At 39.6% G+C, this 17140-nt stretch overlaps 1 protein-coding gene and 1 long non-coding RNA gene across 5 annotated transcripts in view; one reads left to right on the top strand and one right to left on the bottom strand.

Moving 5' to 3' along the window:
• Mob2 (MOB kinase activator 2) overlaps positions 1–14876 on the top strand; it is a 475874-nt gene extending 460998 nt beyond the window's left edge. For all 4 annotated transcript variants that reach the window (XM_065228651.1, XM_065228648.1, XM_065228649.1 and 1 more), the window contains 2 exons: positions 13847–14134; positions 14200–14876. In XM_065228651.1, coding sequence (XP_065084723.1) covers positions 13847–14134; positions 14200–14746 — 835 coding nt within the window. In that variant the 3' untranslated portion in view covers positions 14747–14876. The remainder of the gene's footprint in view (positions 1–13846; positions 14135–14199) is intronic.
• LOC135706960 (uncharacterized) lies at positions 14727–16766 on the bottom strand. The gene is made up of 2 exons (XR_010518195.1): positions 16404–16766; positions 14727–16357 (listed from the first exon to the last, which is right to left on the bottom strand). It is a non-coding gene; the product is annotated as an uncharacterized LOC135706960 (long non-coding RNA).
• Positions 16767–17140: the final 374 nt, after the last annotated feature.

Genomic DNA, 17140 nt, shown 5'->3' with positions numbered 1-17140 from the left:
ATTGTCATCATGGGTAGAATAGAATTTTTTGTTATTGGGCGTCGGTAAACTGTATCTCCCACTTTTACATAAACAACTCTCACTAAGTTGTCTTCGCCAGGGTGCGAGTGGACAATTCTTCCCAATTTCCACTGCTGTGGTGGCAATTTTTTATCTTCGAGTAAAACGACTGAACCGGGGTTTACATTGTGCTGACGAATCTGATTTTTACCCCTCAGTTGCAAACTAACTAGGTAATCATGGACCCAAGACCTCCAAAAATGCTCTCTCATTAGCTGTAAGTGCTGCCACCTGGACAACCGATTTTTACTCAGGCCTTCGTATGACGGGCTCAGGAACAGCGGTAAGTGGTCTTCCGATGAGGAAGTGTGCAGGGGTAATTACTTCGCCTTCAGTTGGGTCATCGGAATGGAAAAACAAAGGTCTTGGATTTAGAATTGCTTCCACTCGAGTAAGCAACGTGTAGAATTCTTAGAAAGTCAACGGAGTTTCCTTGAGTATTCGTCTCATCGTTTTTTTTTTTTTTTTTTTTTTTAACTCTTTATTTGTTCCAAATTCAAAATAAATTACATTTCATTTTAACCTAGGTGCTCCAGTTACTGCAGTAACGTACCAGCCTTAATTGTTATGATATATATCTAAGTGTTTTTACATTGTTCATGTCTTGGCAATTCAGTATTTTAAACAGGTTTTTTTAACCTGCATGTCTTTCGTCTCATCGTGATCACATCATTTGCTTGGACACAACGAACATAAAGATAAGCTCCATAGGCGATCCCTGAAGCATTAGCGAACCCATGTAATTCAACATACTCGAAATGAGGAACCAATACATGTCTTGGAACTCGAATGTTTCTAACCTGAGCCAAGGAGGAACGGAATTGCAACCAAGAATGAAGAATTTCACCTTCAAGGGGCGTGTCCCAACCAATCTTCAGAGTCCATGTTCTCTGCATTAGGTGCTTAGCAAGCACGATAACTGGGGACACGAGGCCGAGTGGATCAAACAGTTTCGCGATTTCTGAAAACATACTTCGTTTTGTAACGGGTGACATCTCGGAAAGATCAGGATTGATCGCAAAAAAAAATTTCATCGCTATTTGGACACCAAAGAAGACCGAGGGTTTGTATGACTTCATTGGTGGATATTTCGTTCAATTGGACAAGAGTTTCACGCTCAGATTCGGGAACACCTTCGAGAATCCATCGATCATTGTCACATCATTTATGCACTGGGAAACCTCCTTTCTGCAACAAATTCCGAATTTGTTGACGACATTCGATGGGCTTCTCGATACTGACAGAACATCGTCAACGTAGCAATCCTCTCGAATAATATGCGCTGCCAGCGGAAACTCGTCACCTTCATCAATATACAACTGAAGCAACGTTCTGGTTGCAAGAAACGGAGCAGCGGAGGTACCGTAAGTCACGGTTAGTAGCTCGAGAACTCTGAGAGCTTCCGATGGCTTTGAACGCCAGAAAATTCGAAGGAATGCGACCTGTGAAGGATCAAGAAAAACCTGTCTGAACATTTTAGCTATGTCAGCAGTGAACACGTATGTGTGTTTCCGAAATCGCAAGATAATTTTCTCAAGATCAGATTGGACGACTGCACCAACCTGCAAAACGTCGTTTAGTGAGGTTCCGGAGGGGAGCTTTGTCGATGCATCGAAAACAACTCGTAACTTGGTACTTGAACTCGACGGTCTAAGGATAGCATGGTGTGGCAAGTAATACTTCAACATGCTGGGAGGATCATCTGACTCACGAACTTCTCTGCAATGCCCTAGGCTTTCATATTCCTCGATAAATTTCGAGTATTGCGCGTGAAGCTCAGGCTCACGATGGAGACGCCTTTCAAGAAAGTCAAAGCGACGAAGAGCCAACGAACGATTATCATCAAGCCTAGAAACATTTTCACGGAATGGTAACTTCACAACATATCTACCGGTAGGATGAATTTCAAATGAATCGGGCGTGACTAGATACTACATAATCAGTACGTTTGGCATATTAAAACAATATAATTCGTAGTTCTGGTGCAAGGCGTAACAACCAGATGCATCATAGAGTTGAAAGCTGGAAATACGCCATGTAAGAAGAAACGTTTTTTGTTCTCTCTATATGTGGCAAAATGTGGTTTGTTTACATTCTAGCTCTTCCGCCCCTTTCAAATGTTAGTCCTGAAATAATGCTTCCACAGCGATTCACTTTAATGAAAATCAACAACTTGATCGCATATCCCAAAACAAGCCGTTGATTACTCCTTTGACGTTGCAAACCTTTCTCTCACGCCCATTGGATTGGTACCAACACCGCATGACTCTTCCTGCTTGATTACAAATTCACCGCACCACACACAGCTCTGACACAACTACCTATAATACCTACTAGGCAGGCAGTGTATCGGTCAGCAGCGTGAGGTGAAGGGAGTGCCGTTGTTTACTGTTTTCGAGGTACGACTTTACTCTAGCAGTACGTTAACAAGCCTGCTTCGAACTAAATCTACTACATCATGACAACAGTACCACGTGCTTCAGCTTAAGGTTCAACTTCAAAAAGAAAAAGTACACCGATTGAGTCATGTACGATGAAGAAGGAAATCGGTTGCAAACACTTCAAATTGGCACACGGTGGTGCCTTAAGCCGATGGAACAGAGGTGTGCTGCTCTCCACAGCGCAAGCTTCTGGATTTGGTATGGGAGACGATCAACGTGTGTTGTCATACTGAAGCAAGTCAAAAAAGGCAGTTGATGATATCATTCTGCACGGAACATGGGGGGAATTGAGCTCATATTTATGATTTCAAACCGAGATATACAAATCGGCACTACACGTTGATTCAGTATTGCTGAGGGAATTTCACATCACGCAACTGTCTGCCATAAATACATTACCGTCAAGATTCATCCCCCTAATCAATCACCTGACTCTGGACTCTTGGGGGAATCGACTTACGGTTGAAATCATCATCCACAACACAAGGAGCTCAATTTACCGTTGCTGCGTGGCGTAGAAGGCGACGTCAATCGATTTGGCACAAACCATCGGTACATGTCAAATCCGAGCACGATTGACATCTCCGACTGTCGTTTCTGTGTCGTCCCATGGGCAATGGGATCGCACATACCTGGTATGTCTCAAGATGGTTACTCTCTCTCGCTTATTTTTTTTTCTTGCAACTGACATGAGTCATGAAAAATTTATTACAATTTCCATATTAATTGCGAGAAATTGCATTAATTTTCATTAGATATGACGTTCGTTCGTTCGTTCGTTCTACGTTAAGAGAATGACTCACTTCTTATGGTGCTACTACACCCATTGGCCATGGATTTTTACTTCTCAACGGTCATAAGAATAATTCAATTCCATATGGGCACGACCACGTGACGATCGTCGGTACTCACAGTCAGTACTCATAACCACGTCCTTACATGGAAGGTGTACTGGACCAGACCAGACCGGGCAGAACAACTGTTGCTGGTTGCTGTTGATGAATTTTTAACTCAAGAACAAAGCTTTAGAACACGAGGTGCGTGCCTTGGGGAAATAATCCACTCCGACTGAAAAAAGCAGACCTTGAGTCAGGCGGTGGTCGTGCCTACTGTGATGGTGGTCCAAGCAAGCGGTAATCAGTCAACTGCTGCCCGTAGTGGTAAACCGTCACTATAATATGATAATGGCTATTTCGCGGCTTATTTTATGCTAATCTGCACCGCGGCTGGCTGACCAGGTATGAATAAAGAACCTTTGTGAGTTGGCAAAGGTTTCGCTACAGAAGAACTGCTAGCAACCGGTTGCAAGTGACACGGGTGAGCAAGGCCTTGAACTTCGACAGGCGGCGCGTTGTTGAATGGGGCACACTGAAAGTTTCACAATTGCAAGGTGGCAACTGAATTTCTCTTTTGAAATGCACGGTTTTCTCGTTTTTTCCTTGCCAATATTTCGAGGAAACAATCGGTTACGGTACGATTCAGGAATGAGAAAATTTCGCGGAAGTGTACTCGCAAATATTTCCTAAATTTAAAGTTGTAATATTTTTTTACGTTGTTTTAATTTTGTGTGAAAATATAGGATTCTGAGAAATTTATTTTTTTCGAAACTGTTGTGTGCCCTCTATGGCCGGACACCATACTGTCCTCTATGTTTGGACAATAAAGTTGTCAACATAAAATGTGGATAATATAGAATTTAAGTTTTTTTATTGTTACAGGAAGTAATGACGTTGAGTAGTAGACATGGAACGCATAAAACAAAATTCGTGGTCTCTGGAAGACTTGAGAACTTCTCTTAATAAAATATGTTCAAAGCAAATGAGTATACGAGAGGCCGTCGTAAAATATGGCATACCTAAAAGCACACTGCAAGATCGTATTAGCTGCCTCTAAGCCGGTAAGGATATCGTTCTGGATCACAAAGCCGGTGGATTCAAGAAGACGTTTTCAACTGAATACGAGGAGCAGCTTGCGCATCACGTCACGGATTTGTCGAATAGATGTATGGACACTTACCAAGAAGGAGTTTTTGAAACTGGTCTATGATCTCGCGGAAGAGCTGAAGGTTCCTCATCGCTTCAACACCAAAAAAGGCACAGCCGGGAAAAAAAATACTACATTACTACAGAATTAAGGAGCCCATGCAAGATCTTCGTAAAGAGCGGAATCAAACCAAAGAAAACCACTTGGCAAAAAACCTCTTAAGCGCGTTTGCCTAGTCTGCCAGAAATCGGATAAGGAAGGCTTCATAAGGTGCTCAACGTGCAAAGACTGGACCCACAAGATTTGCGCAGGAATATTAATATTGCAGGGTGGCCAGCTAACCGGGAAAACCGGGAAATATCCGGGAATTTGAAAAGTAACCGGGAAAACCGGGAAAAACCCGGGAATTCGACGAGAGAACCGGGAAAAATAAATCAACCATACCATAGGAACAAATTTTTACACCAGAATTTCAGAATAAACCATTAAAACAGAAGTGATCCTTTACCAAATGAATGTCTTGCTCTATTTGCTGCATAATTTTCTTCAGTTTCCAGTCTTATTGTTTTTAGAATTTAATCACTCAGCAATATTGCAAATTGATTTTTGTCGTTTCAATTTCAGATGTAAAGTTCATGGTCCTTAAAAGAAAATACTGAAGATGCTGGACTTTGGAAACGAATATTTGTAAAAACCGAAACTGAATTAAACTTTTCCGGGGTTTTAATTTTTCGTTGATCAAAATTCTCATGATATGAATTCCAGAATTAACTTGCAATTCTGCTCTGCATTATCTTGAAATTGTTATGAAATAAACCAGAAAACACTCTGCGTAATAATTTCCGTTGAATTCTTTTTGGAATTTCCTTGCAACCCTTTCTAAGAATTTAATTGGAATCCTTCTTAGAATTCCCTTGAGCCTATCCGGAGACTTTGATTTCTTTGAAAATCTTTTCAAAAATTTCTTAAGCTATATTCAAAACAGCAGAAATCTTTCGAAATTTTATTTAGAAACCCCTTGGAGTATTTAAAAAAATTTCTTCCTAATTATCAGCTAATTTTTTGCAATCAATTTTGTTGGAGTTCTGTGATGAATTTTTCGCACTAGAGTTGGAATTATTGTCAGAACACTCTTAGAACTCTGTTGCTTGTTAAATTCTGATCATAATTCTCTTGGAATTCTTCTTCAAATTCATCTGTCATTTTCCTCACGATCCCCATACTTCTTTATTTAGGAGATTTTTAACCGTAGGCTAGTTCATCTCCGACGATCCCCATACAAATCTTTTCAGAATCACGTAAGAATTTTCCGTAAAGTTTTGTTTTTCACAACCCCTTTTTAAATCTTCTAAAATTACCTAACAACTTAATTAAGAACTTGCATTCTTCTCCACAGAAATCCCTCTAAATTCATCTGACAATTTCTAAGGATTTCATGTCAGAACTTCTCTTTCGAAAACTGTGTGGAAATCCTTCTCAATATTTGTTTGAAATCAACACTTTGCATTCTCTTAAATTTTACTAAAAATTCCTGGGTTTGCCCGCTAGATCCTATACATTGTTCTGTAATTTGTTACAACCCTTAAAATGCTTCCAAGTCTCAGAGCGTGACAATTATAACTCCACGACTCATAAGTATGTTTTTTTTCAAATGTGTGATCTTGAAAATTTTTACAAAATCCCACATTTTAATTATTTTTTCTCCAAATTTTGCATCACAAAGATTGTTATTAATCACACATTTTGAAAAAAGTTCTAGTTTCAGACTCTCACAAATTTTAAAACCCCAGAATCTTGTGAATCTTCTTTAATCATATTTTTTATCCTTTCAGTAAATTCCTTTCAGTACGTTCTTAAAAATGCGTCCAATTCGAGGTTCAATTTCGTTTTGTTGTTGAATATTAACAACCGGGTTTTTTTTTAAAGATTTTAACCGGGAAAACCGGGAAAAACCGGGAATTTCAAAATGAAAATTCACTGGCCACCCTGCCCTTGGCCTTTTTGTGTCAAAGCACAGTGGTCCAGAATGCAGATTTAGGTAGAATGATATGTTTTGAGCCTGAAGTTAGGCCCTCATTTTTATGGCAATGATTTCTAGGGTGGTTCCTATTATCATTAAAATCAAAAATCAAACTTTTTTGTTTGTATAAATTAAGGTATAGCTGAGCTAATTTCAAGCAACTTTGTTGAAAACAACTTTTTTGTATCTCTTAAATTGGCCGATTTAGAGCTATTTTCTTGAATTGAGCTAGGGTGGCTCTAAAAAAAACAGTTGTTTTGCTCTAGTTTTCTTATTTCGAATTTCTCAGCAAAGGAGTCTTGAAATAACTTTTAGATCTTAAGAAGGCGCAAATTTTTTAAAAAGTCTAGCAATGGAACTCACTGCTCCATTGTTTTGGCTTTTTAATATGTCACTGGAATCCGGAACCTTCCCAAAAATATGGAAAAGCTCATTTTTAGTACCTATTTTTAAATCTGGCCGAAAATCTGACGTACGTAATTATCGTGGAATAGCCATTATCTCTTGCATTCCAAAGCTTTTCGAGGCAATTGTAAATGAAAAATTATTTCTTCAAACCAAAAATAGAATTACTGACATGCAACACGGCTTCTTTAAAGGACGTTCGACCTCGACAAATTTACTTGAATTTATAGACTATTCATTAAATGCAATGGATAATGGAAACCACGTAGAAGCTCTCTATACAGACTTTAGCAAGGCATTTGACCGAATTGACATACCAATGCTTCTTTTCAAATTGAAAAAAAATTGGAATTGAGCCAGGACTCCTGAAATGGCTTGAATCATATTTAACTAACCGCCAACAAAAGAAATCGACCCCAATTCAAGTCACCTCAGGAGTCCCGCAAGGCTCTCATCTGGGACCTCTTCTTTTTATTCTGTACGTAAACGACATTTCCTTCATTCTCAAAAAAATAAAATTGCTAATCTATGCCGACGACATGAAGCTCTTTTTGGAAATAAAAAATGATGAAGACATCAATATATTCCAGAGTGAAATACACATATTCTACACATGGTGTAAAAAAAGCCTATTAGAACTGAATGTAAAAAAATGCAACTTAATATCATTTAGCAGAAAAAGAACACCATCAAACATTTCAATTGCATTAGGAAATCAGAATGTAGAAAAATGTGAAAGAGTCAGGGATTTAGGGATTATCTTAGACTCCAAACTAACTTTCATAGACCATTACAATACAATTATTCACAGGGCAAATAACATGCTAGGCTTTATCAAGCGCTTTTGCTATAACTTTCAGGACCCATACACAATTAAAACACTATATATTGCCTATGTGAGGTCAATACTGGAATATTGCAGCATTGTATGGTCTCCATTTTCAATCACGCACGAAGAAAGATTAGAATCAGTACAAAAGCAATTTCTATTATATGCCCTTCGTAAATTAGGTTGGACATCATTTCCTCTTCCATCATATGAAGCACGCTGCATGCTTATAAACATACAAACATTAAAAGAGCGTCGTGAATATGCAATGGTTTCGTTTGTAAACGATATCGTTTCGCAGCGCATTAACTCAGCAGAACTTTTATCAAAATTAAATTTTTATGTACCTACTCGACAACTCAGAAATCGAAATTTATTTGCCGTAACCCATCATCGCACAAATTATGCAAAATTTGGGCCATTAAATCGCATGATGGCGTCTTACAATCAATACTGCGAAACCATTGACTTTTCAATGTCTCGGCATAAACTAAAACAATATTTTAACTCCATACGGAATCATAACTCGTAGGAAGTAAAAATATAATAGCTGACAATATATTTTTTAATATTCTTAAGAAAAACAAATTTGTATATGTATTTGTACTAGTCTACATCGGTTGATGAAATAAATAAATAAATAAATAAATAATTTTTGCTGCACAAAGCTTGTCAATATCTTTCGCCGATCAACAGATATTGACGTTTTTATACTAAAAATATGCACTTTTCAAATGTTAATATCTCTGGTTGGGGCAAACAAAAAAAAAGTTTTTTTTACGGCATTCAAAAGGGCGTATGTTACCTCAATAATATGGAAAAATTGGAGGTATGTTATTTTTTAAACTCGTATAAAATCAATTTGAATTTATTCATATTTTTACTATACTTGGGTTTATCTTTTTTATTAGAAGATGTACAAACAACAGATTTGGCTATAAAACATTCGTCTTGAAGAGTTTTAAAAGTCTCTAGAAGATGACTGTTATGAGAAATTTCAAATAAAAAAGTTAGTGTTAAAAAACTATTTTTTCCAGGAGCACCCTAAGTCAACTCCGAAAAATTACTCTAAAATGAGAACGTTAAGAGATGGAAAAACAATTTTCTTCGACAAAGTTGCTTGCAACAACTTTTTTAAACAACACATGTTTTAATTTTGTAAAACATAAAAGTTAGTTTTAAAAATTCCCTAATTTGAGGACCACCCTGACGTTTGCAAACACCAAAAGAAGGGAGTTTTTAAGAACAAAAACTTCTTCGAAGATACTAAATGTCCAACTACTGAAATAAATGTACTAGCACATTTTATTTAAATTTGTCATTAGAGTGGTCCTATGAAATCCATCTTTTGCCAATAACTACCACTAAAACTCTTTAAGTGACCTGCTTAAGTTCAGTAATTCAGAAGACGAAGTGGTAGTTAAAATGAATACTTTTCATTATAAGTGTATAAAAAATTTGCCGAAATTTTACGGATACTAACAGAAATTGGTTGATCTGGGTTTTTCGGAACAGAACAAACTTAACAGTAAATTAAAAATGTGTGATTCTTGTCGTAACGTTTGCATTAAAAAATGGACTTTTTCGGATGGTGATAAAAAAAGCTAAAACAGATAATTTCTTTTGATAAATTTCCCATGGAAGGTAATTATTTAAGCTTACTTGCAAAAAAATTCTACGCCCTTGCGAGCGGCCTTCCGGTCCATTAACCGGAATATTTGCCATGGCGGACGAAAACATGCGTGTAGGAAGGTTTTGAGTTCTTTCTTTGTTTTATTTATCAATTCCTCCTCAGTTTTCGCGACAAAATTGTTGGAGTAGATCTTACGCTTCAGGTTGGCCCAGAAATTCTCGATGGGACGCAGCTGGGGGACGTTGGGCGGGTTCACCGACTTGGGTACCACATCGATATTCAGTCGCTCCATCTCCTCCAACGATCGCTTCGAGTAGTGGGCTGACGCCAGATCCGGCCAGAACACCGCGTCTTCGCCCTTATGGTATTTCTTGATGAACGACGCAACTTCCGGCAGGCATTTCGTACTATAAATTTCCCCGTTCACGGCCAGTCCGGAGCGAAAGAAGAGCGGCTTTGACATCCTCTTCTCGCTGATTGTCAGCCACAGCAGCACCTTCTAGGGGAACTTGGTGTGTGAAATGAACTTCACCTCGGAGCTCACTTCCTTCGTGGGGGAAGAAAAATATGAAGTGCCCTGCCAGTCGTTGCCATCCAGGGTGAGATATGTCTCGTCGTCCATCACCACCGCCACGTCGCGATTCGCTGGGAAAAACGAGTTGACCATCTTATTCAGCCACAGCCTGCAGCTCCGAAACCAGTGGACGTGACTTCCGCTTCCTGACATGTATGTTCATGTTCGCCAGGTACTTTTTCACTGTTTGGCCGGTTGCACCGACCTCCCTGGCAAGCGCACGCAGCGATGTAGCCACTTTTCTCTCGGTCTTCCTCTTCAACATCCTTTGGAGCTTCTTGTTGCTTAGGGTCGTCGGCTGTCCGGAACCGGGCTTTCTTTCGATGCTCTGATTGTTGTCTAATAGTACCAAGATGTTGTAGATGCCGAAACGGGCGTATCCAGCGTCCACAAAGTGCCGCACGATGTCCGTTTTCGACGCGGCGGGGTGCCGTTCTTTGAACGCGCACACTTCTGAACGGAGTTGCTTCACTGTTTTTGCCATCACGGTTAGAGTTCGACTGATAGAGCTGTCAAATATTGTCTGCTGACTCATGGGTTACTATGATTGATGCTGCATGGGTAGTTTCGTCAGTGCGGGTGAAGGTAAACCCATGAAAAATCGACAATTTGTGTCAATTTTTTTTTAAATTCAAACGTTATACAGCTTTCTAAATGTACCGAACTATCAAGTAGCGACGAGTTATCGAACTACGATGAACAAGATATCAACATGAATGTTTCAAGTCAGGAATCTTTAATAACTCTACTATCATTGACATCGGTAGAAACAATCGCCTCTAATGTTCAATGTGGCGTTAATATTGAACTTTTCAACAAAGCTATATCTAGTATTTTGACATCACCAATTGATATGAAAAAAAAACAAATTGTTGTGTAAATTATGCTGTGAGGAAATATCATGAAATTAATCAAAGAATTAGAAAGCACATAATTGCACTTAATGCAGTAGCAAACTTAGATGATAACAAAACTGACGATTTTAATGAAATTATTGAACAGCTAACAGAAAAGTTTTCGAAAGAAGATACAACGAAAACTGAGAAATTTCAGCTCTTGACGGTATTACCTAGATCATGGACAGTTCAGAAAATTATGGACACATTTAACACAACCAGGTATATGGCAACACAATCTAAAAAATTTTTAAACGATAAAGGTGTACACTCCACTATTACTTCGAGGTTAGGCAGTGGATTGAGTGATGATACGAAGGAACTTGTTCTGCAGTTTTTTGAAGACGATGAAACCATCAGAGATTGCGTAACAATAAGAAAAGATGGTAAGCGTCAGTCAGTTCAAAAAAGTTTAATGACGACCACTTTACGGGAGTCCTACAACCGATTCAAAGAATTAAATAGTGAAGTACAAGTTGGGTTTTCAACCTTTGCGAATCTCAGGCCTAAGAACTGTAAATTGATAACTAGTTCAGGGACACATAATTCACAACTTAAAGAAATTTGATTTGTCCATTGATTTGAAGTAGATTACAGATAGTTTGTTATGTGAAAGAAAAGCAATAGATTGCTGCCTACGATGCTGTGAAAACTGCATGGGTTCATCTTTTTTCGAACAAAAGTTATTGGAAGAAATCGTGGAAAAAGGCATTAAAGAAATACAATTTTAACAACGGGTCACAACCGACAGATGTGATATAGAAACATTAGTTAAAAAGCCGGATGAATTGTTTCCTATTTAATTGGAAAATTAGAGAAATTAATACCTCATGATTTTATAAAACAACAGCAGACTATCTTTTTGCAGAAAACAAAACAAAATTTACAGAAAGGTGAATTTGTAGTAATATGTGATTTTTCAGAAAACTACACATTTGTATGACAAGACGAAGTACAAAGTCATCACTGGAATAATCAGCAAGCAACTATTCATCCATTTATCATTTATTTTAAACATGAAGGAAAAATTAATTTTTTGAGTTATGTAGTAATTTCAGAAAATTTACGCCATGATTCTTTATCTGTAAACTTATTTATCTCAAAAATGATTGCTTTTCTACGTACCTTATTAATGATAATGTTTGCACTATTGAGCAATGTCTAAATTAAAACAATTCTCAAAAATTTCGTTTTCGAGTTTTTTTTTATTTATTCAAAGGGGGGATGTTTCTCAGAGTCTTAAACTATGTTAATCATCGATCGAGTTTCCACTTGCTGCTATTATGGCCTCCACACACTTCCGGAATGCACGACAGGTTCTAATAATGTAGTCTGGATCCATTTATCTCCAGGTACGGGTCAATGTTTGTCTGAGGCTTGCTGTACTCGGGTGGCGTTTAGAACAGGCCTTGGCCTTCATGACGCGCCATATTGAGTAATCCAGCGGATTAAGATCGGGGCTGGGTGTTCCTGCAACCACTTCTGAGTGTTCGAGGTGTGGCACGGAGCCCTATCTTGTTGAAATACAACATTTGGCTTCGGACCATACTGTTCTTTGATCCACGGAAGAACATACTTACTTAAAATTCCGATGTAGACCTCCGTGTTGACCTTGTCGCCTTCTGGAATGAACAGCGGGTCCATTTTTTTTTGCCATCGGAAGCCACTAATTCAAACACCATAACTCTAGCAGGATGCTTGGTCAGATACACGTTCTTGTGCTCGCCGGCCACGTCTTTTATCGGAAGAGAACTAATATACCGGTCGGTTCAGGAATTTGATACGGGATCGACGGTAAACATGGTCTCGTCGGTGAACAGGATTACCGGATTTTTTTCGCCTAAGGAAGTTCAAGATTTTCTTGCATCGTTCGACTCGTAGCTCCCGGATGCGGTTGGTAATCCTGTGAGTTTTTTCCGTGCCCTCGACTTCGCCCCGCAATCTTCCTTTACGATCTTGCGTGCCGTAAAGTCACTGATCCCGTGTTCCTTTGCCATTTTCCTTATTGAACGCACTGGATTCACCGGAATCTTCCTTTAAATAGCAGCGATAACCCTTGGAACCCGAGCTGACCTCGGACGACCTGTGACCACCTTCGCGGATAGTTGTCCTTTCTTTTCTCGGTCTAAAACCCTTTTGAAGGTCCACCGGGACACTCCCACGGCGATTGAAATGTCTTTTTGCGACATTTGCGCGTGGGACAAATTACGAATACGCTGCCACTTTGTTATGGTGCAACTGTCAAACTAAGTAAATCATTTTCTTTTATACACAGCCTACTACGGTATGAGCTATAGGTTACGTGCATGCAAAGAAAACCAAGGCATTGTATGCACAGGTGAAACGGGAGCCTTATTTGTACGATGGTGCAAACATTATCACGCATACGGTATGTATGGGTAAATTTCTGAAATTCCGGGAATAAGCCGGCAAATTTCTAATCTGGTTTTGCTGGTCACCCTGTAACATGAAATCTGAAAAGACGGATATGTTCAATTATACGTAAGTTATTCGTCATATGAATTAATCCACGTTGCGGTGGCTGCCTGGATGCTTAGATACTACCATCAACTCTAATTGCCTCTTCTTTTCAGTTGAGAACACATATGAACAAACAAAGCCAAAGTTATTCAGATATTTAAACGCTCATAACATAACAACGCCTTGCCTTCTCTAAATCCATACTTTCCGAAACAAAGACCTATTTGTATTTGTCGTTCCTAATTCCAATATAAACGCAGTGCACGCCGAAAGAAACAAGCACATGCAAATTGCTACTAATTTGAATACATATGACCACATATCGAACAGCCGTTTAATCTCTGTTGCCTGCCATGCACATACACACAAACACACCCTCTCTCCGTACCCATCTCATCGTTCAAGCAAAAATGCGGAAGCTTTCTTTTTGGGTCGATTTTCCCAAAAGCTTTAGAATAAAGTCGTAAAATTTAATGCATTCACTAATAACCGTACCTTCCTGTTATCTCTTTGAATACTTGCAGAATGTACCTATGGTTCGACGAGAAGGGCAAGAAGACGCGCGTCGCGGCGCCCCAGTACATCGACTACGTGATGACGTTCACGCAGAAAACCGTCAGCGACGAGTCGATATTTCCCACCAAATATGCCAATGAGTTTCCTAGTTCGTTCGAGAGTATTGCTAGAAAAATTTTACGTTTACTGTTCCATGTGATCGCGCACCTGTATGCGGCGCACTTCCGCGAGGTGGCCCTGCTCGGGCTCCATGCCCACCTCAATCTCACCTTCGCCCATCTGACCGCGTTGCATAGGTAAGGAAGTAGAAGATTAGGTCATGGCGAAAAGCATCTAACGCACTGTCCCCTCTTCTTTTCAGGCGTTTCAATCTAATAGAACCCAAAGAAACCGAAGTTTTACGTGATCTAGAAATTGCTTTACGTTTAACCGACGATCCAGTACCTTTGTCCGCCAACAGTAGCAGCAACAGCAGCAGCAGTAACCAACAGCAGCCCAGCAGTAACAGTGCGGACAGTGGCTCGGTATCGGCGACGTCCACCTCGACGGCATCGATCGGTGTGAGTAGTGCGTCGGTGACGGCGGCGTCGGCGTCGGCAGGAGGACCCTGTGTGGAGAACAATAATAGCAGCAGTAGTGATAGTGGCGTCGCGACGATGCACTCGCTCATAGATGGCGATGCGACGGCGCAGCCAATCTGTAAACAACCGTTAGAATCGGGCAGTGTAAATAATAGTCATAATGTTTCTAGTAGTAATAAAGAACAAATGATGCAGACGTGTGGTCCGGGTGGCGGCGGCGGCGGCAGTGGCAGCAGTACCGGAAGCGTCGGTGTGATCGGTTGCGGCGTCGGCTACGGCGGTGGTGGCAGCACCCAGCAGACTTCCAACACCCAGACAACGGCATAGTGGATACGTTGGACGGCTAGTGTTGGCGCCGGGGCCGGTACCATTTTCCTGCTGGGCGGGGCTGCGTGCTGCGGAGCCTTGCAGCTTCAAACCAATCTCTGACCAAAATGTGATTTATCCCCTAACAAAAGAGAGAAAGAGAAGCAAAATGCAAAACAAAAATATAAGAATCCAACAGAATTCTAATTCTATAAGAGTAAAAAAAAAACTACAAAGATCGAAACTATCTAAGGCAAAGCAAATCCCATAATCCAAAAGAAGAAAGAAGATGAAAAAACCACTGACAGCACAGCAGCACATGCTAGGCCTCAAACCAATCCAACAAACAACAGACAAACAATTACATAGAACAAAAAAAACAACAAACAACCGTTTGATGCGTGAAGCAGCCTTCCTTTTTCGAGCAAACCTAATTGAACTACCTTTAAACGAGTAGGATTGACTATAATTTATGTTGTGTTTAGTAAATACATTTAGTAAGGGAAAGTGAGATAGTGAAACGCGAAAAGGCAAATCGTTGTTGAAGGAACATGTTTTAAATTTTAGAACCAACGAGCAAATTCAGCACCAGGACGATCTATTCTCGGAGGAAGAAAATCAAATTTTCCCCCTCTCCGGGAAACGGGATCACACGAATGCAAACCAGTTCGATGATGTAGTTTGGCAAGTTTTCCTATGACATCAACAACAACAACAACAGCAATAATAATTCAACAAGACACATCCACACATGCACCGTGCCACCACTATGCCATGCAATGTGTGTGTGTGTGTGTTTTCCTATTTCGATATAGAGTTAAAATTGTGATTCAGTAGCTATGTTTTACCGAACAGCACTTGTGTACTGCTACTACCTACCAACCTTCCTTAATCTATTTTCCCTAACCCGTCTTCTCAACCGCCCTGTCCCCTCTTCTTCCGGTTCGTTCTATTATCTTTATTATTATTTTTAAATTAATAATTATTATTGTTGTTTATTTAGTTTTCCACAATGAATTTTTTTTTTGTGCGGGTTTCGCGTTTCTTGTTAGTGGTTTTTAAGTAGTTTCCCGAGGAAAAGGCAGAAAATGAAAAACACGTTGTGAAGTTTGGCTTTGTTTTTCCCTTTCTCGGTGGAAATTACTGCATAGAGAGAACAGTGAAAAGCAGCAACGATTGTTAGAAAAAAAAAGAAGAAGAACAAAAGATACCTAAAACAAACACGTAGAATCGTAAAAGCTAATGATGACGATGAGATGATACCTACTAGGAGAAGAAAACTAATGTAATAACAAAGTTCGTACCAATCACACATGAAATGGTTTTCGTTTTACGTTTTTTATTATTTTGACCGCGGTAGTTGAAGAAGAATCCTTTTTATGTTTACCTATGTTAAAATTTGCGGACGTCGATTTTTTTCATTTGAAAATGTTTTGTCGTTTTTCGCTTATTTATTTATTTTTTGTTATGATGGGAGTGGATACAGATTGCGTGGAACAAAGTCATGGTTCTTTTCAGTTCTTACATTTTTGGTTGCGTTGTACTCGCGTGACATTCCTCCTCATACTACGAGTCACGTGACTCACTGTCAACGGTGAAGTGACTCTCCGTGCAAATCAAATGGAGAGTCACCTCACACGAGGTGACAATTGTCACCTCAGCGGTGAGAGAGAGTCACGTGACTCGCAGAATAGTGGGGATTGTATAACAGGATGTTTACTGCCGGTAACCGCAAGTCAGTCCCATCTGTATTTTTTATTAATTTTCAGTGAGCACCATTACTCAGTTTATCTGTCTATGTTTAGGTGTGCTATTGAAAAAAGGTGGTTTGTTCAAGAATAATGAAAAACAAGATAGGCAGCATGATAAGATAGTTTCAGTTGCGCATAGAAAGTCCGCGTGGAACGCTACCACAAAACATCGCTTGTTGAGCAGAAAAACGAACCACTTTATGATTCACCGATTTGTTTGCACTTCCCCTTCGGTTCTGTGTTTTTAGGCTTGCTTCTATAAAGTTAAGAATGTTAGACAACATGTTAGATGTGGCCAATATAGTTCTTATAACCCTCAGTATGACCGCCAATGGCTATGGCTTTGGAATCTAATGTGTCGTATCATGGATTTTGATTTAAAAAGGTTTTACCACTTCTCATGTGCGGATGTGGCCAACATGGTTTTGGTTACTCATCATTACCATGAGTCTTATTGATCTTATTTTCATGTAAACTGACATGGTGGGTTTGGCACGTTCTTTTTTTCCTTTGATTTGTTTTCCGTCGATCTTGTTTTCCGTGCTGAGCACCAATGTTACCGACGCCAGGGAGGCAGCTCCCACACCTGGACCCTACCTATCGACCCATCAACTCATGAACCGGGGACCAATGGCTTTACTGATCAGTGATGTTATGCCTCAGC

The sequence above is a fragment of the Ochlerotatus camptorhynchus genome, unplaced genomic scaffold (genome assembly GCF_037179485.1).
Source record: "Ochlerotatus camptorhynchus isolate MF236.1 unplaced genomic scaffold, CSIRO-AGI_Acam_v1.1 ptg000299l, whole genome shotgun sequence".
In the NCBI taxonomy this organism is placed as follows: Eukaryota; Metazoa; Arthropoda; class Insecta; order Diptera; family Culicidae; genus Ochlerotatus; species Ochlerotatus camptorhynchus.
This window is presented reverse-complemented; position numbering and strand designations above follow the sequence as displayed.